The sequence below is a fragment of the Schistocerca americana genome, chromosome 1 (assembly GCF_021461395.2).
Source record: "Schistocerca americana isolate TAMUIC-IGC-003095 chromosome 1, iqSchAmer2.1, whole genome shotgun sequence".
Lineage (NCBI taxonomy): Eukaryota > Metazoa > Arthropoda > Insecta > Orthoptera > Acrididae > Schistocerca > Schistocerca americana.
In genome coordinates, this window is record NC_060119.1 from 342,480,159 (window position 1) to 342,503,221 (window position 23,063).

The 23,063-nt window shown below is 41.8% G+C and overlaps 1 protein-coding gene across 1 annotated transcript in view; it reads left to right on the top strand.

Moving 5' to 3' along the window:
* The first annotated feature begins 7,236 nt into the window (after positions 1-7,236).
* LOC124599103 (lazarillo protein-like) overlaps positions 7,237-23,063 on the top strand; it is a 54,948-nt gene continuing 39,121 nt past the window's right edge. Inside the window, exons 1-2 of the mRNA XM_047136048.1 lie at positions 7,237-7,292; positions 13,835-14,013. Of these exons, the coding sequence (XP_046992004.1) occupies positions 13,882-14,013 (132 nt within the window). The 5' untranslated portion in view covers positions 7,237-7,292; positions 13,835-13,881. The remainder of the gene's footprint in view (positions 7,293-13,834; positions 14,014-23,063) is intronic.

Here is a 23,063-nt window from a genome sequence, read left to right on the forward strand (position 1 = left end):
TCTCTTTCCGTACTTCGGTTTTTTCGCTTGTACAAGATCTGTTCACTCAGGTGCCCAATAACCTTGATACCGACGAATAGCTTCTAGTTCAAGCCACGTGCGTTGCCAAGTATCCCTTTCACATATCAAGATGCTACATGGTGAAGATTTTACATTATAACACACTGCCGTATATTTTAGACTATTTCTTGGTAATCACAATATCTTCATCCCAATATGTATTTTCTTGGCAACTCACCTATTTATTTGCAAACATAAAGCTACGTTATATTTTACACATATTAGGATATCCGCGATCAGTTTTTTTACTTTCATTGCTCTATTGTCTATGACGTATATGATCTCTTCGTAAGACGATTACAAATATTTCAAAGCTGTTTCACCTTCGTGCTGCTTTCCATTTTTCGAGAAGAAATACGAAGATAACGATAACTCTAAATGTTATTTATCGTTTAATTTTTTACAACACTTGGTTGTAATAGCCAAGTAACTAGCTAATATGTGAATGATGGATTTAATGAAAGCAGATGTAAGTATTAAACCTGTAAATATTAGAAGTTTAATTTTAATTCATGTACATAATTTTACTGTTTATTGACTGAGGATCATTAAAATTAATGAAACTCAAGTTTTTCGAATTACATTTTTGTAATGTGTTTATCTGATATTTTGCACACCCAGGAGGATCCCCACTTTTGTGGGTCTATGGAATGAATAATTAATCTAATCTAATCTAACCAGATGGAAGAGTTTTGTGATGGCTGGCTCTCCGAAGGCTATCAGTAGTTCCAACAGAATGATGTCTACCCCCGGGGCCTTGTTTTGACTTAAGTCCTTCAGTGATTTATCGAATTCTTCAAGCAGTATTATATGTCCCTTCTCAACTTCGTCTACATTCGCTTCCATTTCCATAATGTTGCCCTGAAGTACTTCTCCCTTGTAAAGACTCTCTGTATGATACTTCCGCCTTCCAGCTTTCCCTTCTTTGTTTAGGACTGGTTTTCCATCTGAGCTCTTGATATTTATACAGGTGGTTCTCTTTTCGCCAAAGATCTCTTTAATTTTCCCGTAGGCAGCATCTATCTTACCCCTAGTGATATATGCTTCTACATCCTTATATTTGTCCGTTAGCCATTCGCGATTCGCGCTTAGCCATTTTACACTTCCTGTCGATCTCATGTTTTAGACGTTTCTATTCCCTTTCGGCTGCTTCATTTATTGTACTTTTATATATTATCGTTTCAACCGTTAAATTCAATATCTCTTGTGTTCCCAATTATTTCCACTAGCCCTCGTCTTTTTAAGTACTTGGTCTAATGCTGCCTACACTATTTCATCTCTCAAAGATACCTATTCTTCTTCTGCCGTATTCCTTTCCTCTGTTCTTGTCAGTCGTTCCCTAATGCTCCCTCTAAAAGTCTCTAGAACCTCTGATTCTTTCATTTCATCCAAGGCCCATCTTCTTAAATTCCTACCTTTTTGCAGTTTTTTCAGTTTTAATCTGCAGGGCATAACCATAAATTATGGTCAGAGTCCGCATGTGCCCCTAAATATCATACAATTTAAAACCTTGTTCCGAAATCTCTATCTTACAATAATATAATCAGACTGAAACCTTCCGGTGTCTCCAAGTCTCTTCCAAGAATACAACCTTCGTTCATGATTCGTAAACCAAGTGTTAGCTATAATTAAATTATGCTCTGTGCAAAATTCTACCAGGAAGCTTCCTATTTCTTTCCTTTCTCCTAGTCCATATTCACCTACTACTTTTCCTTATCTTCCTTTTTCTACTATCGAATTCCAGTCCCACATGACTACACATTTTCGGCTCCCTTAACTATTTCAATAATTTATTTTATCTCATCGTACATTTCCTGTATCTCATCCTCATCTGCAGCGCTAGTTGGCATTTAAGCGTGTACTGCTGTGGTGAGTGTGGCCTTAGTGTCTATCTCGGCTACAATAGTGCGTTCACTACGCTGTTCATAGCAGCTTATCCGCGTTCCTACTTTTTTATTCAGTATTAAACCTACTCCTGCATTACTCCTATTTCATTTTGCATTGATGACACTATTCACCTTACCAGAAGTACAATTCCTCCTGCCACCGAACTTCACTAAGTCCCACAATATCTAGCTTTAATGTACGCATTATCTTTTTTAAATTTTCTAACCTACCAACCATATTAAGAATTCTGACAATCTACGCTAGGATCCGTAAGACGCCAGTTTCGCTTCTCCTGATAACGACGTCCTCTTGAATAATCCCCGCCTGGAGATCCAAATGGGGGATTATTTTACCCAAGAGGATGTCATCATCCTTTAACCATACAGTAGAGCTGCATGCACTTGGGAAAAATTAAAATTACGGCTATAGTTTCCCCTTGCTTTCAGCCCCTCGTAGTACCAGCACAGCAGGACCGTTTTGGTTGACGTTACAAGGCCAGATCATTCAATAATCCAGTCTGTTGCCCCTGCAACTACTGAAAATTCTGCTGCCCCTCTTCAGGAACGACACGTTTGTCTGGCCTCTCAACAAATAGCCCTCCATTCTGGTTGCACCTGTGGTACGATTATGTGTATCGCTGAGGCATGCGAGCCTCCTGCACCGACGGCAAGGTCCATGGTTCATGGGGGGCCAGAGTCGATGTACACTTAGTAATTACCTGTGATATAAATTATCCTACAATAGAAAATCAGCATTCCTCGAATACACATTCATATACACATTAAAATTACAGGCAAGCAATCAGAATGTGATGTTCAAATAATCCAGTTTCTGTGGTATATATTTAAGAAAATTATATGTGAGTATGTACACAATATCTTCTTATACAGTATAAGTGACTTGAGCTCCAGTCAGTGTAAGTTAGTAAAGAATGTCGTTTCTTATGACCGCATATTCAGTTTAGTTCTCATGACTTACTACACATTCGATAATTGAGTAATGGGTCTGTGATTATCGCAATTACTTACTTATTATTACAACATAATCATTTCATTTTTTTAAAATATAGTAATGTTTACATGATGTTCCTCGAATAGAAAATATTGAGTAGTATCACAACGTCAATATCGCCAGATATTAGATGTCAATTTGTCTGTGTGTGGAGTAAGAAATACAATGGGTCAAAATCGAATGGAGTCTTAATTTGAAGGACTCAAAATCGTATGGCCCAAACACAGATCATCACACAACAGCAAAATAAATACAATGTATCTTATAAAGCAACTAATAATGACATAACTTACTCTAAGACGCAACACAATAAGATTCATCCTCGAACTGTTCAGTAGTAGCTGAAAGATGAAGCATATAACTTCTCTTGAGCTCAGTATTATTTAATGACAAGAGAAAAAAATCATCATCTCACAATCATTAACTTAAGGTGATAGAATCGGCACTGCATCACTGCTGTAGCAGAATCATAAGAGAAAGTCTGAAATAAAATTGTTTAAACAGAAAGACGCTTAAGTACTGAAGTTGAAAGTATCTAACCAAAATTGTTTCCTTTTTAATTAGTGAAACCATCAATGATAAGATTGTTCCAAATAAATTATTCAACAAACCTGCATCTGACTGCGTCTGCGAACTTGTTTCTTGCACTCCTCCATTTTGCCAGTAATGAAACATGTATTTGACTCAGCAATCAAGTTTAAGAGAATAATACCGTTTGTGCAATTGCATTAAGATGGTACTGAAATATTAACTTTTGGCCCTGGTGTTTACTTAATGAAATCTTGCCTTGAATAATGCCAGTTGTGCAATGGCATAAAATTTGCTTTGATCACACACCCTGTTAAGAACCATGCCCCCGCCTTTTCGTATGTCCAGGAGACAATCATAAACCGTAGTGATTTCAGTTTAATTATTGTATTTGAGTAGAAGTGTCATTTCCTTTCTTCTCATTGCGTATTTCTTTCTGTTATCTTCTTAACTATCTTGTGGCATATCTATCTGAGTATGGCTCTAGTTTCGTCAAGCTATTCTACTTGGGAATGACGCATCATACGGAAGTTCCTTTTTTTTAAGTTCTGCACACTAGTCTATAAGGAAACCTTATGTATGGGACTGAAACATCAAATGTAAAAGATTTAAAGGGTACAGAAAACGGAAGACAATAAAGAAAACTTTTTAGGGCCAATGGAAAAAATTTCGTACAAAGTTATCTCTCTTTTGATCAGTTTCTGTTTTTCCCTCCATAGACATATTTGACGCGATCCAACTTTTATTTCTATCGTGTTTTCTATTTTCCATAACTGCATATTAAAACCACTTTTGCCCTACTTCTATGTCTTCATTCGTTCACACATACATCGTGTTCTGCGCAACCCACGAGGAACGAATACTTCTAAAGATGTAGAACAAGTCCGTACAGACTGTAGGAAAGTGCAAAGATGGTTATAAACTGAATGCGAGTACGGGCGAAATTTCTGCGTATAATATTATCTTATACTTGTCCTGACACATACCGTGTATCTCGCCCGATTTTCTTCCATATGAACTCGACAGGACAAAGGTCATGCGACATGGGGAACTGCAGAAGGATGCTCACATCTCTGGAGTAGTTTTGAAACCATTCTGATGAGTTTAATACGATGTTGTGGAGAACCTACCTGCTCACGGTACATGTGATGCCTTACACTGATGAGGCACAACATTGTGACCACCGCCTACAGAAAGAATAAATGCTGCCTGATAACGTTAGGCCACGTGACGCGGTAAGGAATGCATACACTGAAGAGCCGAAGAAACTGGTGCACCTGCCTAATATCGAGTAGGGCCCCCGCGAGCACGCAGAAGTGCCCCAACACGACGTGGCGCGGTCTCGACTAATGTCTCACGTAGTTCTGGAGGGAACTGACGCCACTAATCCTGCAGGACTGTCCATAAATCCGTAAAAGTTCAAGCGGGTAGATATTTCTTCTGAACAGCACGTTGAAAGGCACTCCACATATACTCAATAATGTTCATGTCTTCGAAGTTGACTGGCGAGCGGAAGTGTTTAAACTCATAAGAGTGATCCTGGAGCCACTCTGTAGCAGTTCTGAACGTGTCGCATTGTCCTCTTGGAATCGCTAACGTCCGTCGGAACGCACAATGGACATGAATGGATGCAGGTGATCAAACAGGATCCTTTCATACTTGTCACCTGGCAGAGTCGTATCCACACATATCGGAGGTCCCACATCACTCCAACTACATACGCATCACACCATTAAAGAGCCTCCACCACCAAGAACAGTCCCCTGCTGACGCGCAGGATCCATGGATTCATGTGGCTGTCTCCATACCCGTACGTGTCCATCCGCTCGAAAAAATTTGAAACGAGACTCGTTCGACTAGGAAACATGTTTCCAGTTATCAACAGTCTAATATCGGTGTTGACGGACCCAGGCAACGCGTAAAGCTTTGGGTTGTGAAGTCATCAAGGTTACACGAATATCGATGATGTTACGATGAATATTTCGCATGCTGACATTTGTTGATGACCCAGCACTGAAATATGCAGCAATTTTCGAAAGGGTTGCACTTTTGTCACGTTGAACGATTTTCTTCAGTCGTCGTTGATCCTATTCTTGCAAGATTTTTCTCCCCACCGTAGCAGTGTCGGAGATTTGATGTTTTTCCGGATTCCTAATATTCACCGTGCACTTGTGAATTTGTCGTAAGTGAAAATCCCCACTTTATCGAAACCTCGGAGACGCTGTGTCCCATCGCTTGTGGCCGGCCTCTGTGGCCGAGCGTTTCTAGGCGCTTCAGTCTGGAACCGCGCGACCGCTACGGTCGCAGGTTCGACTCCTGCCTCGGGCGTGGATGTGTGTGACGTCCTTAGGTTAGTTAGGTTTAAGTAGTTATAAGTTCTAGGGGACAGATGAGCTCACATATTAAGTCTCATAGTGCACAGAGCCATTTGAACCATCTTATATAGGGGCTGCCGACCGCAGCGCCGTATTCCAAATGTTTGCATATATCTGTATTTGAATGCGCATGCCTATACCAGTGTCTTTGGCGCTTCGGTGTACAAGCGGAGTAGAGACGAGTGGGGAATTATTCTAGCCACGATGTGGGTCACAAATGGCAAATTCACTGATATTAACGACTTTGACAAAGGATAGATGATACGGCGCAGCGCCTGGCATTGGGTATTTCGGAACCGGGAAAGCTGGTCAGTTGTTCACGAGCTACTGTCGTGAGCATCTATGGAAAGTGTTTGAAGGCTGGTGAAACCACGTATAGGCGACAACGTATGGCACGTCAACGTCTCGCTACAGAACATCGATGTCGGAGGCTAGCCCACTCTGTGGCAGACTTGACGACAGGATATAATGCTGGCGCAGGAGCAAGTGTTTCGGAGCACACCGTACAGCGCACGTTATTGATCCTATTGAACTCTGTCATGAGATCCGCTACAGATAGCTGCTTAGCCTGCGTTACAGTGCAGGCAAGCCTCCAACCTGGACGTTCTGTGTTGAGTGACGGGGCTTGAACGTCCAGTACCTTGACGCCTGCCGTCCTTTGCCCACTTTCCATAGTCACTCAGGACAGTAGCACGCTGGAACTACCGATCAGCTACGTCATCTCCGAGACGCTCGTTGCTCGGCGTCTGGCCATGTTAATCTGTCTCTTGTCAGCGTCTCATTTGTCACTGGATTTCCTCATTTGCGGCCCGTATCGTCGCTAGAATGTCTCCATTTCCGTCTTGGACCCACATATATAGTTCTTTTATTCAGTCTCGCAGTGTACAACAGTCATAATATTTGACCTCATTGGTGTAGTCTCAGCTGGTGTTTTTGGAACGATATTTTATATTCGTTGATTGCTCCATATTCACACTCACGACATTTATTTGGCTACAGGAGACAAATCTGTTACAGTTTTGTGTGTCCGATACTTTACGCCTCTCCTCGATCTTTGTCTCGGCACACGTTTCTAGCGCTCGTTGCCACTCAGGTAACGATCAATTTAACGAACTGTTTATCGGTACCTTGTAGAATAAGAACTGAAGGACAGAATATCTCTATTGGGAAGACTGTAAAGTGAGTCAACCAGCAGAGCGCCCGTTTAGGCGATGCGACGGGTCCATTTTGGTTGAGGCGGCCCCCGCACGTGGTGAGTGTAGCCGTAATCACCTGTGGCGAGCTGCGGCTGGGCGGCGTCGGCGGAAGCGGCGGGGATCCGCGTGCGTCACACACGCCCTCGCCTCCCCACATAAAAGCCGCCGCCGCCTAGCACGGCACCCACTGCCTCGCTGACATCTGACAGCACGCGGGTCAGCTGCCGCGCGGGTGGTAAGCGCTCTCCACTCTTAGTCTCTACTCGAATCAACAGCATTTCCACTTCTAACGTTCCACCTGTCCCCTTCCCCCCTCCGTTCTTGCCAACTAGGGACAGTGTTACCATTTCAGCTACTTCTCCTTCGATATTTTTAGTTTTTTCTCAAACATTGTTTCATCTTCTCACCATGTCACTTCTTTTCTCTGCTCCGACCACTTCACACCTTTTCTCTTAATGCTCCTCTCTCGGAACCCTTCTAAAAGTAGCATCTTTCTTCTGAAAATAGCTCCTTCTGTTATTTCTTTTGCTTTTGTATTCTGTATTTCTAAACCTTACTTATCTTCTCGCTTCCTTCTTGTAGTTTATCTTGCCACAGACACTTGAAGATTTGTTTTGTAGCCTGTACAAATGACCAAGAACTATAAACCTTCTAATTCTTATTGTTTATCTGATTTTCCTGAAGAGTTTTATGTTTTGCAACGTTCCTTCATATTTTCCAGGCCTCTCCCCTTCTTATTGGAACTAAATTTTTCTATAATTTTTCTTCTCTTAAATAATTCTAGTTACTGTAATTTATAATTATCCGTTAAGTGTTTACTTGTATAGAGGAATTCTGGTTTCACTATGATGTAATTTTTTATTTGTGTATTTCGTGATACTTAATTTTATTTTCCTCTGACCGGAACAAATATCTCACGAAATAAGCGTCAAACGAAAAAACTACAAAGAACGAAACTTGTCCAGCTTGAAGGGGGAAACCAGATGGTGCTTTGGTTGGCCCGCTAGATGGCGCTGCCATAGGTCAAACAGATATCAACTGAGTTTTTTTAAAAATAGGAACCCCCATTTTTTATTAATGTTCATGTAGTACGAAAAGAAATATGAATGTTTTAGTTGGACCACTTTTTTCACTTCATGATAGATGGCGCTGTAATAGTCACAAAAATATGGCCCACAATTTTAGACAAACAGTTGGTAACAGGTAGTTTTTCTTAAATTAAAGTACGGAAGGTAGGTAAGTTTGAACATTTTATTTCGGTTGTTCCAATGTGATACATGTACCTTAGTGAACTTATCATTTCTGAGAACGCCTGCTGTTACACCGTGATTACCTGTAAATACCACATTAATGCAATAAATACTCAAAATGATATTCGTCAACCTCAATGCATTTGGCAATACGTGTAACGACATTCCTCTCAACAGCGAGTAGTTCGCATTCCATAATGTTCGCACATGCATTGACAATGCGCTGACGTATGTCGTCAGGCTTTGTCATTGGATCATGATAGCAAATGTCCTTCAACTTTCCCCACAGAAAGAAATCCGGGGACGTTAGATCTGGTGAACGTGCGGTCCATGGTATGGTGCTTCGACGACCAATCCACCTGTCATGAAATATGCTATTCAATACCGGTTCAACCGTATGTGAGCTATGTGCCGGACATCCATCAAGTTGGAAGTACATCGCCATTCTGTCATGCAGTGAAACATCTTGTAGTAATATCAGTAGAACATTACGTAGGAAATCAGCTTACATTGTACCATTTAGATCACCATCGATAAAATGTGTAAGATGGCAAGAACTGTGCCCCTTACATGAAGTCATTAAAGATCACCGAACTCACGTTGAGCGAACAGTAGGGCTGAACAAAAATGATTGACAAGGCACAATGCATCCTGTAGAGGGTATAGTATGGACGTATTGGAATAATTAATGTTGGGTGATGGTTTTAAAGTAATTCACGCGACATGAAAACTTTGTGGAAACGCGTCGATTTACTGGAGGCTAGTTCATCCCAGGGAAGTATTCACAGTTGACATTGGCGCGCACGTGGGGCGCATGAAGGGAAGCGACAATAGGTGGCTTAGGGCGGCTCAAACTCTGAGGAAGCGGTAACGGGGCGCGGCCTCCACTGCCTGTTAGGAGAGTCATGAAGGTTGGGAGTTAAATAAATTTGTGCTAGTCGACTGCATCTGTTTTCAATCAAGTAGTTCAAATTTCAAGTCACTTTCTTAATTAATTTTATGTTCAACATTTGCATCTGGTGTTCAATAGCTGAATATGAAATCAATGTGCACCCCTTTTTAATTAAAAGTGATCAATTCTGAATCAATTAATGTCAACACTGCCACCGCATTTCAATCAGGAGTCACAGGGCCTTATTACTTTCTTTGCGAAATCCGATATTGCAGCAGTTTTGCACTCTTTGTTGATATGTTAGTCAATTAGCTGGCCGGCCGGAGTGGCCGAGCGGTTAAAGGCGCTACAGTCTGGAACCGCACGACCGCTACGGTCGCAGGTTCGAATCCTGCCTCGGGCATGGATGTGTGTGATGTCCTTAGGTTAGTTAGGTTTAAGTAGTTCTAAGTTCTAGGGGACTAATGACCTCAGCAGTTGAGTCCCATAGTGCTCAGAGCCATTTCAATTAGCTGGGGTGAACACACGCCAAATCCAGATAAGTGACGGGTGGGGTGTTACAGATGGGGGCTAATTATCCTTCCTCCCATAATACCGCACTACACATTAACCCACCAAGGTCGCTGATGTTCCACTTGTCGCAACCATCGTGGATTTTCCGTTGCCCACTAGTGAATATTACGCCGGTTTACGTTACCGCTGTTGGCGAATGACGCTTCGTCGCTAAATAGAACGCGTGCAAAAAATCTGTCATGGTCCCGTAATTTCTCTTGTACCCAGTGGCAGAACTGTGCACGACGTTCAAAATCGTCGCCATGCAATTCCTGGTGCATAGAAATATGGTACGGGTGCAATCTATGTTGATGTAGCATTCTCAAGACCGACGTTTTTGAGATTCCCGATTCTCGAGCAGTTTGTCTGCTACTGATGTGCGGATTAGCCACGACAGCATCTAAAACACCTACTTGGGCATCATCACTTGTTGCAGGTCATGGTTGGCGTTTCACATGTGGCTGAACACTTCCTTAAATAACATAACTATCCGGCGAACGGTCCGGACATTTGGATGATGTCGTCCAGGATACCGAGCAGCATACATAGCACACGCCCGTTGGGCATTTTGATCACAATAGCCATACATCAACACGATATCGACCTTTTCCGCAATGTAAATTTTAAGACGCGTAATGTATCACGAAGCAAATATCGTCGGCACTGGCGGAATGTTACGTGATACCACGTAACTATACGTTTGTGACTATTACAGCGCCATCTGTCACAAAGCAAAAAAAGTGGTCCAACTAAATCATTCATATTTATTTACGTACTACAGAATATATGTAATAAAAAATGGGGGTTCTTATTTTAAAAAACGCAATTGATATCCGTTTGACCTAGGGCAGTGCCATCTAGCGGGCCAACCTTAGCGCCATCTGGTTTCCCCCTTCAAGCTAGACGAGTTTTGTTCTTTGTAGTTTTTTCGTGTGATGCTTATTTCGTGAGATATTTGGCCTGGTCACTATCAATGGACCACCCTGTATATATTTCAATTATATTCAATTGAAAGAAGATACTGAATAGGCCATAAAATATCAACAAATTTTTAGAAGAAAAAAATAACTTAGTGATGTAAGGTTGAAATTGGATATTCTGGAATAAAAGTACCAATACTACTACTGATAATAATAATTTACTTCATGCATATCTTAAAATACACAAGAACTGGGAGAGTGTCAGCCACTGCTTACTACTATAAATATCGTGACATTTACTTGGAATGATTTAGGGAACAACGGAGAATGCAAATCAGGATGGCTTGATTTCGCAAGCACGTCTGTGTTCCCCATACATGACCAAATGCTATACTCTTCATTTTGCCGATCATCTAAGACCGGAACACTCACTTTACTTTTATGAAATTTGGCGACGATGTTAATCCTTCTCTGCATGTTCATCGGTTAATGCTACACATTTTTGACAACAGTGGATGACTGGTGGAGATCTTGGTTGTAGGCTGGGTCAATTTTGGCTATTCCGCAAAATGTTCCTCATCGAAAATCCATTCGTCGTCATTCTAAACACGTGTTCCACCAACAATTTCTCCTTCTGAGGAAAGAGGAACAAGTCAATGGGTGCCATATCACGAGAACGCGGAGAGTTGTGGGGAGAAAGGGGGGGGGGGGGGGGGTAGAAAGCATGAATGAGGAATTCGTTCTCGTGGAGATAAACCCCTGCCGAAAGCTTTGTCTTTACAGCCTCCCGCATCGGCCTCAGGAGATTCCGACAGTATGGTCCTGTGACGGGTGCCCCTTATGACCGGAATCTGTTGGCACGGCAATGAGACAATCACAAAAACTACTCTAAACCAACTTTTCAAATCATAGTTGGGTCTTCACCCTATTCGAGTGTGATGGATTTACAAGTTTCCACTGTTTGATTTGCTACTTTGTCTCTGGGTCATAGTAATACGTGTAATACTCGTTCATAGTGACTGGGTAGCTAAAAAATATCATCTAGATGGGCCTGACACAGCTGCCACGTTTCCACTGCTACCTAGGTTCGAAGGGCGTTTTTCAGTAGGTGTGAGCAGTGGAGAGTTCAGCAGGTGGTGAGTTTTGTCATCCTCTAAAAGTCGTGCAAGGTAACTGTTTTCTCTTTTTCCATTGTCGTCTGGAATGTGATACGCCCCCCTTCGAGCACCAGGGCCTCACTTCCGTTGCTAATCACGGCTCTTCACAGAGAGGTGCTCCGCTATTCGGATCTTCGTCATTCACATTTTTTACTTGACTACACTGGTTGCTCCAAGTAACAGTGAGTCATATGGTAACGCATTGTTGCCGCACACATCTACCGACTCATCATTGAGTGTTATGTCGTCGTTTCTGTTCAAATGCAGAAAACTAATTACCTAGAACTCAGTGCTCAAATTTACCAATGAGGGTGCACCGTTCCGTATTGACCTCTCTAGTGACACGCTTCGGTACTGTGGCACGTGGATTTCATTGCTAAACAGGCCTGCGCATATAGACACGAAAGTAAATAAATAATAATAATATCGTAACTTATTCGAGGTGACAATTAAAACCATACGTGTGCTGCTAGTCCTTGTATTTACAAATTTCGGAAGAGTTTCGCAGACTTATTTCGTCTCTTACTAATAACTAAAATTAAGCTTTTGCTTACCCTGAGGTGACATAAATCATGGGATGCCTCCTAATATTGTATCGGACCACCTTTCACCCGGCAGCAGTTCGACGTGCCATAGACTCAGCAAGTCGTTGGAAGTCACCTGCAGAAATACTGAGCCATGCTGGCTCCGCAGCCGTCCAAAAATTGCGAAAGTGTTGCCGGTGCAGGATGTTGTGCACGAACTGTTCTCTGGACGTCCAATAAGAGTTCAGCGATTCGAGTGGATCGCTCGAACTGTCCAGAATGTTCTTGAAACCGATTGCGAACACCTGTGCCCACTGACGCGGCATCGTTGTTCGGGAGCATGAAGTCAACGAATGGCTGCAAAAGATCTCCATATGCACGAACATAACCATTTCCCGTCAATGGTCGGCTCAATTGGGTAAGAGGACCCAGTGCATTTCATGTAAACACAACCCACGTCATCATGGAGCCAGCACCAGCTTGCACAATGCCTTATTGACAAGTTGGGATCTGCGCCACGCCCGCACCGTCTACTCTTACGAAATGAAATCGGAACTCATCTGACCAGGACACGGTTTTCCAGTCGACTAGGGACCAATCGAGATTGTCACGAGCCTAGGAGAGGCGCTCCATTCGATTTAGTGCTGCTAGCAAAGGCACCCGCGTCGGTCGTCTGCTGCCACAGCACATTAATATGACAAATTTAACCTCACTGTCCTACCGGGTAAGTCCTTCGTATGTCTGGATATTTCACGCAGCGTTGTTATCTGTTAGCACTGACAACTGTACACAAACACGGCTGCTCTCGGTCGTTAAGTGAAGGCCGTCGGTCACTGTGTTGTCCGTGGTGAGAGGTAATGCCTGAAATTTCGCACTCTCGGCACACTCTTGTCACTGTGCATATCGGAAAATCAAATATCCTAACGATTTCCGAAGTGGAATATCCCATGCGTCTAGCTCCAACAACCATTCCCAACAACCGTTGTGCGGCCGTAATCGCGCCTGAAACCTTTTCACATGAATCACATGAGTATAAATGACAGCTCCGCCAATGCACTGCCCTTTCATACCTTGTGAATGCGATACTACCGAGATCTATATACGTGCATATCGTTATCCCATGACTTGCGTCACCTCTGTGTGCGTTGATACTTCATGGCAGATTAAGACTGTGGGTTGGATCGGACATCGAAGCCGGGACCTTGTGGAAGTAATGTTGCGAGGACGTGTCGTCAGTCTTGTTTGGCTGGTTCACTTCGTAATACATTTGCCAGGGAAATATGAAAGTCACAGGTTCGAGTCCTGGTCTGGTACACAGTTTTAATCTGTCAGCAAGCTTCATATCAGTACACAGTCGGCAGCAGAGCGAAAAGTCCATCCTGAGTTTGCTAATGATACTCCTCTTAGACGTACATGCTTGGCTACTCTGACTGAATGCCCTTCATTTACCTGCTGATTCATTTGCGAACTTTAAAATTCCAGCCGAGAGTGATATACGAGACACTTCGCTTCGCTTCGAACGGGAAGAAATGGCTGCAGCTGCGATGTACCACGTAGCCGTCCTGGCTCTGGCTTTGCTGGCGGCACCTTCGCTGTCTCAGAGAGCTGGCCTGGGCCCTTGTCCGGAGGTCGACGTCATGCCCAATTTCAACGTGTCTGCCGTGAGTATCCCAGCTGTGTCAAATAGTACCGCAGAGCTAGCGCCGCAAGCTCTAGTACATTTCGCCCGATTTCAGTATACACTTAATCACTCGGTCGTTTCAACTACAGATGCAGAAAATATGTAAAATACTTCACTAATTTCGCTCGTTCCATTGCAGATTAAGTATTTCATAGAATTTTTAATGTACGTCTCGCTTCACGAAACTACATGCATTGCCACATTCTTTGAGGTTTCTGGTCTAGTTAGCATCGTATGTATGTATTGAGATCTGGTGCATATGATTGTTTAATAATTCTTTTGATCGACTCACAACCAACAATGAAAGGTGTATGTTCCTGACCTCGAGTTCTGACGAGAGTTAAGAACAAGTACTCACCAGTCTAAAGAATAACTCGAGACTCGTTTCCACTGCAGGATAGCTCAAAATGTGTTTCTAGACTCGTTAGCATAGCGTTAGAACGGAATATCGATATGACGCAGAAAAAAATTCGAGATTACTGAAGCAATATTTTTCCCTTACTGTTCAATACGTGTATCGAAGAAGCAACAAAGGAAAGAAATACAGGTTTCGGAGTGGGATTAAAATTCAAGATGAAACAATATCAATGATAAGATTCGCTGATGACGTTGCTAGTGTCTGTGAAAGTGGGGAAGAAGTACTGGACATATTATATGAAATGAATACAGTACTGAAAACGGGGTATGAAATGAGAGTAAATCGAAGAAAGACGAGGATTATCAAAAGTGATATTAGTAATAAATTTAACATCAAAAGTGGGGACAACAATATGGACAAAGTGATGAAGTTCTACTACGTTGGGAGCAGAGTAATATATGACGGAAGTAGCAGGGAGGATGTAAAAAAAAGACTAGCACAGTCAAGGAAAGCATTCTGATCAAAATAAAATCAGTTTTAACATGAAGAAGAAATTTCTGATAATGTACGTTTGGAGCGCAACATTTTAAAGTAGTGAATCATGGAGTCTGAGTTACCGGAAAACAATCAGAGCGTTTTAGATGTGGTGTTCTTGAGGGATGTTGAAAGTTAGATGAACTGATAAGATAAGAAATGATCAGGTTCTCCACAGACTCGGCGGGGAAAGAAAAATATGGAAAACACTGACAAGGAGAATATTCGGAGTGATACGGCATATAATGAGACATCAGGAAATATCTTCCATAGCACTGGAGGGAGCTGCAGCGGTTAGAAAGTGCAGGAGGAGACTGAGACTGAATAATATCCAAGAAATTATTGAGGATGAAGAGGTTGGTACAGGAGAGAAAGTTATGTTGGGCATTATGGAACCAATGATAAGACAAACAAAAAATAGATAATAAAATAATAATTCGTTCCCTCTAGTTGTAACATGTGGGAATTTTTTCGTGTGCTAATCAAAGAAGCGACCGTTTACAGTGCTAGAGGAACTGAAAATACTTCCTTTCCACCAAACAGTTTCGCTAAGATCATCATCGCTCTCCTACCACGTATTTAACATTACTTAAGAAAACTACAAGAGGCGGTCAAGATTATCCGATAATAACATTTACATTAGTTTTGGATACAGCAGATAAAGAAAGTTTGCCTCAGTCCACTCAAAGATCTGTATTCTAATTAAGATTTCAGTTAACACAAAGTTTAAGTCTGAAAATTTTGCGTTAGGCAAATCACTCGGGATGCTTTTCCTCCATCAGTACCTTAGAAACATTTCTTAAACCACCCATAACATGCAGAAGCCGTAGTGCAAACTACATTTTAGTACAGTTACGAATTGTAATATGCAGGTGCACTCTTGGCTCATAAATCGTTTGTCATTTACTTGTCAGTTTAACACAATCTGTCTATAAATTTCAACTTTTTTTTGTTTTACGAACTCTGTAGTAGGTTCCTCAATAGGGCGACGTGGCGTAACGCTTCAGAGCATCCAACCATCCTGATCCAAGTTGCCCGTGGCCTGCCTTTCTCTCCGCACTGATTTCTTGAATAATTCCTAAAGCAAACACATAGGCGACTACAATGCCCATCTCCTATATATTGCTGCGTCGCTTCACTCAGCCATCTACGAGGCGTTAATTTCTAATCTTCCTAGATATCAATGTGGCTAAGATTACGTGAAACAAGTAAGTAAATGTTATAAAGAACTTCTCGAAATTTGTGTTTCAACAGTCTTGGATGGACGTCAATGGACAATTCCTAAATGCTATCAAAGAAAAATCATTACACTAGAGCATAATAATAATTACGTCTTGAAAGTCTGTAGATGAGCCACCTATTTAATAAGTCGTGGTTCCAAGATACTGAAACGAATTATTTACAGAATTTATAGCGAACATCTGTATGGGCTCCGGGGAAAAATAGGAACACACGAGGCAGTACTGACCTTACGACTTATCATGCAGAATATACTGAAAGAAGGTGAAACTACATTTATGGCATTTCTAAATTTAGAGACAGTTTTCCACAGTGTTGAGTGGAATACACTCTACGAATTTCTCAAGGTATCACATATAAAATGCGAAGATCTATGGATTATTTCCACAACTCGTACAGTAAGTACACAGCGAGGTGCAGGACTTTAAAGGTGGGCAGTGGCGGCAGACAGGTCTGCAGTCTAGTCCCGATGTTATTCAGATTGTTCCTTGAGCAAGCTATGAAGTAAACCAAGGAGAACGTTGTAAAAGAAATAAAATTTCAGGCAGGAGAAATAAAAATCATTGTTTTCCCGACGACATTGTCGGAAAAATCAAAAACCTATGAAGATCAGTTGAACAGAATGGACGGCGTCTTGAAAATAGAGTAAAAGATGAACATCATCAAAAGTAAATTATTTATTGAAATAATCAGTAACCAGGTGCGCAAAAGAAATTTACTTTTCTTAACCGGCTTCAGGCAGTACCCTTCTTCAGAAGATTATAATTATTGCATTGATAGTGGAAAATAATGTGATATTTAAAATCTTCTGGAAAAGTGCTTGAAAGAAATTTCACTTTCTTAACCGGCTTTAGGCATTTAGTGCCCTTCTTCAGAAGGTTATAACTATCGCACTGACACTCGCAAATCATGCGATAATTAAAACCTTCTGGAGACAAGCCCGAAACCGGTTAAGAAAATAAAATTCTTTTGTGCAACTGGTTGTTGATTATTTCAATAAATACAAAAACAGTTGCTGAAGATGGATAAAACACTAATAAGTAAATTAAGCGTAATGCCATGCAAACAAATTAAATAAGGCGATGGTGTTAGGAAATGAGACAATAAAAGTGTTAGATGAGTTTTGCTATTTGGGTAGTAAAACGGTTGTCGAAATAGACAGAGAGACGAAAGGATATTAGCCAAGACTTTGTTGAAGGAATTAATCCAACATTTCCCTGAAACGATTTACGGTCCCAGTGGAAAAAAGAAATCAGCATCATCAGAGGAGAGTTCTAATCAGTTTCCTAGAAACCACTGAAATGTCTCAGACCCAGCACGATTCTCACGTAAAAGTCAAGAATTTTCCACGAAGTCTGCGTTTTAAAATTTATTTTTTAGCAACACAAATGGAATCTTTCTTAAGGCATATGTCTACAGATACCTAATGAAATGGTCTGTTAAGATAAGAAATGAAGAGTTTATCCCCAAAAGCGGCAATGAAAGGAAGGTGTGGAAAACTGTAGCTGGAGTACTGGACAGGATGATATGGCGGGTTAAAACATCAAGGAATGGGTTCCATGTTTCTGGATGAAGTTGTACAGTACAGAATTATAGCATACAGAGACTAGAAAATGTATAGCAAGTTAACGAGGACGCTGTTTGAACGTGCTACTGTGGGAAAGTGAGATTATATGCTTGATTCCAGTTGTAGATGGTTAATCCCATAATCAAAAATAATGGTAGTATTTGTGTTTGCTGAAAAGCATTATCTGAAAAGAAAGATAATAATTTTTTCACCATCTCTAAAGGAAAAAGATCTCATTTCAGGAAGGATGGGGAACAAAATCGGTAACAGCTTGTTCGAAGTGACAATACCAGCCGAGTACAAACCTGAAGAGACTTCAGGATGTTTATGAAGGCTTAATCTGGATCACTTATGGCCTAGCATACATCTATCTCCCCGGACATGATTCCATGTTATCTTAATCTCTACACCATCTCACTCAGTACCAACGTTTCCGCCCATCTGCCAGATTTACACCAGTCTCCTTTTTCGGTACTTGTGTAGCCTATACAGAGTAACATAATTGTAGCAATCACACATTACATCGCTGCACAACAGACACCAGGCGTTCCGTGATAACTCTAGAAATCTATGTACTACAAAATTCGGAAATAAGACCGTTGTGTTTGCCTGCTACGAAGTAGCCTCAGATGCAAATGGGGTACTTCGGTAAAAACCAAGGGGAAGGCGGAAAAACTTACTTCCTACAAAAACTACAAATGATACAAATATCATGACCTTCACTGAAGCGCCAAAGAAACTGGTATACGCATGCGTATCCAAACACAGAGACATGTAAACACGCAAAATACGGCGCTCCGGACGGCAACGTCTATATATGACAACGAGTGCCTGGCGCAGTGTCGGTTACTGCTGCTACAATGGCAGGTTATCAAGATTTAAGTGAGTCTGAACGTGGTGTTATAGTCGGCGCACGTGCGTTGAGACACGGCATCTCCGAGGTGGCGATAAAATGGGGATTTTCCCATACGACCATTTCACGAGTGTATCGTGAATATAAGGAATCCGATAAAACATCAAATCTCGGACATTGCTGGCGGCCGGAAAAAGATCTTGCAAGAACGGGACCAACGACGACTGAAGAGAATCGCTCAACGTGATAGAAGTGCAGCGTTTCCGAAAATCAGTGTAGATTTCAGTGCTGCACCATCAACAAGGGTCAGCGTGCGAACCATTCAACGAAAAATCATCGATGTGGGCTTTCGGAGCGGAACGCCCACTCGTGTACCCTTGATGACTTCACGACACAGAGCTTTACGCCTCCGCTGGGCCCGTCAGCACCGACACCGATGACTGGAAACATGTTGCCTGGTCGGACGAGTCTAGTTTCAAATTGTATCGAGTGGATGGACGTATACGGGTATGGAGACAACCTCATGTCCGTGGACCCTGCACGTCAGCAGAGGACACTTCAAGTTGCTGTAGGCTCTGTTGTGGCGTGGGGCGTGTGCAGTTGGAGTGCTATGGGACCCCTGATACGTCGAGATACGACTGTGTGAGATGTCAAGTACGCACGCATCCTGTCTGATCACATGCGTCCATTCATGTCCATTGTGCATTCCCCCGGACTCCAGCAGGACAATGCGACCAACCACACGTCCAGAGTGGCTGCAGGAACACTCTTCTGAGTTTAAACACTTCCGCTGGCCACCAGACTTCCCAACATGAACATCATTGAGCATATATGGCATGCTTTGCAACGTGCTGTCCAGAAGAGATGTTCTCCGCTGCGTACTCTTACGGATTTATGGACAGCCCCGCAGGATTCATGATGGCAGTTCCCTACAGCGCTACATCAGACATTAGTCGAGTACGTGCCACGTCGTGCTGCGTCCCTTCTGCGTGCTCGCGGGGGGTCCTGTAGATATCAGGCAGGTGTACCAGTTTCTTTGGCTCTTCTGTGTAGAAGCTCTGGCGAGAGTAGCAGCGTGATCATAGAGACACACGTACGTAATATCTGTGTGGCATTTATATCGCTGCTTAAGTTCTCTCAAGGTCGAATTAGCTTTTAAAGAACGAACTTCCTGTTTCACGTATGATGAGTGCGTGTTACGTGACCTACAGCCACAATCTGCCTGTCATTAACAGACAGAGTCACGAAGGAACCGTCGACATGGAACGCATTATACCTAAGTCATAACATGCACTGCCATCAGAGTAACAGAATGCGGCTCGTGTTACTGAAACTGAAAATTTATTGTTTTTCTATGGCGACCGTAACTTACTCAAATGTAACTATATACTCTGAGCCCTATGCGTAGCACCTGAAGTTTTGAAACAAATAGGCTTTATATGCCAAAATCATGAATTTGATGATGATGGTTTTTAAATATACTAGGTAATTAATGGTCATAATTGTACTATTAATGTGTTTTAGTCGAAAGTTAAGCATAGTATGGATTTAGTTTCCAAACGAAATTACGAACATTGTATTATAGCAACATGCAACATGAAAAACTTAGTGAAAGTGGAATGAAAAACTCTATGTGCCACAGTTTAGTACTCGGCAAAAAGGTAGTAAAAGTTCATTCTACAGCATGGAACAAAGCAAAAGGTGCAAATTTCAATTTTAAATATTTGATGAATAGTTTCGAGTCGGTATCCATCTTCAAATCATCCTACAGGACAGAAAATAAAAATTACAATCAAGGACAATACAGGTGTTACCAAATGATTAACCGCACGTCAAAAATGCAGAACTTATCGTTTCAAGATATACGGACCTGGCAGTCAACATGGCATTTCCTAAAATATAAGAAACATATGAAGATAAACATATGCGAGTAACAAAGTGCAAATATACAGTTGCAGAGCATACAGACAACTGGCAATTTACTCCTCCAGCTGCGTAAGGAAACCTCGGGAAGGGAGTGCCATAACAGGATTTAGGAAATACCTTTCGTATTTATTACAGTTTTGTCCAGTCGCCAAATCACGACATAATAACAGTACAAGTCAACAATAAAATTAACATTTTTAAAGTCTGTTCCAAAAACAGTAAAATACTTAAATTCAGCGCAAAGCAAAGCACAGCAGCGGTACATACGGCACATAAGACAAAGATGTAATCCAGCATGGTACGTAAAAATCATTAAATGTATGTGGTCATTATTTGTCACGTCATGCATCATTTCAAGCAAATATTGCTTCTTTTTTTCATAGATGTGGCTTGTAATTTTCGTGGCAGGTAGTAGCATTTTCTTGTTGTCCTCTTCTCCTGCTCTTAACTACATTACGGCTATTTCTGTCTAACCACAACGACTGTGCTTTTGATGTGTTTATATTTGCTGTGTTTATATTACAAACTGCTGCTTTCTCGAAATCTAAGAAGTCAGATGCATTCATATTACTGACGATAAACAGCTTAAATTGCCTTGATTCCCGTATCAGGTCCTTTACATCTTGTGGAACAACATATTTGGTAACTCAAGAACAACCATTTTGCCCAGATTTGGTGTAGTTTAGTGATCAGTAATGAGACTTATCTCCTGTGCTGGACGAGCTTTTGCGGGAGTAAATTTATTACTTGAACTTAATGCATTCATTCCCTCCATTTTTCAACTTTTTCCTTCCTGCTGCTACGGTACCTTCTCTTTTAATATAACGTTTTTACCGCTCAAACTGTTACAAACATTTGCAGCCTTCGCCATTTTGTCTAACACTGAGGAGTAAGCGCACGGAACGTACACTGAAGGGCTAAAGAAGCTGGTACACTTGTCTAATGTCGTGTAGGGCCCCGCGAGCACGCAGAAGTGCCGCAACACGTTGTGGAATGGACTCGACTAATGTCTGAAGTAGTGCTGGAGCGAACTAACACCATGAATCCTGCAGGGCTATACATAAATCCGTAAGAGTGCGAAGGGTTGGAGATGTCTTATGAACAGCACGGTGCAAGGCATCCCAGATATGCTCAATAACGTTCATGTCTGGGGAGTTTGGAGACGAGAGGAAGTCATATACTATGATAAAAGCCTGTTCGATTTTATATAATTGGTAATGCCTGTTTCTGGTTTAGCGACGGTTAGGGGAGTAGCTCTGAAAAAAAGAAACTATTTCTTTATTTTTAACCTAGAGCTGCTAGTCTGAATTTGGTGAACCCTAATGCAATGAGCAGTTTTAAGAAAAGTTGACTATACCTGGTGATGCAGAAGTATACAGCATGATTCAGGTTATCTGTTCACCTGAAATACTACGTGAAGCCTCACATTTCTAAATTCTGTTTTCACCCGGATTAACTGCGTAAAGTCCTCACTAAATGACGTGTAGTCCCTTTTCATATTACATAGATATCGCTATCAGCTTCACTTTTTCAGATAGAACTTTAGTAATTTCTGCTGCTAGTATTGTAGTTCCAAAACAGACGAATTCAACGGCTTTCACTCTTCCAAATCCGATTAGTAGTTTCGAAGAAATTACAATATCTAGAACTTTGTATTAACATGTTTCCAACATGAATGCGATTGCTGTCTTATGCGAAAATTTCTTATTCTTCAGTAGGACTGTCGTGCCAGATTGATGGGTTGCTCCCGACTGACGCACTAACAGAATCTATTTACAGAAGCGGAATAGTGGAGAAAAGTTTAATTTAAAGCCGACATTAATCACACCTGGCTGTATGTGGTTGGACCTACACTCTATATGGAAGACAAAGGATTGATGTCTAATGACGATTCGCAAGTTAACTGCAAATTTCTGTTCTAGTATCTGCCGCAAACTTGAATGAAATGTGATCTGTACACTAAAATTCGAATAGGTTTGCAAAACAGGAACTGAGGTGCAAACATTGTTAAAGAGTAACATAGCGGATGAGTTTAATGTCAAAGATACACAATTAGATTTGAAAATGAAATCAGCAGTACCGGCAACGGAAAGGAAATCGTAAAAGAATGTCATGAACTCTTGCTTGAAACGTTCAAGACTGCTCTCTCTCGATTGTATGGATGTCTTGGGGATCATCTAAGAAATTTAGAGAATTACAAAATAGCCAAGCATCTTAGAGCCACACATCTAGCATCATTTTAAAATCCCATACCTTATAGATTGGAAAATATGCTTGTTTATGTGGTGTCACCGCCAGACACCACACTTGCTAGGTGGTAGCTTAAATCGGCCGCGGTCCGTTTAGTACATGTCGGACCCGCGTGTCGCCACTGTGTAATCGCAGACCGAGCGCCACCACAAGGCAGGTCTCGAGATACGGACTAGCACTCGCCCCAGTTGTACGACGACTTTGCTAGCGACTACACTTACGAAGCCTTTCTCTCAATTGCCGAGAGACTGTTAGAATAGCCTTCAGCTAAGTCCATGGCTACGACCTAGCAAGGCGCCATTA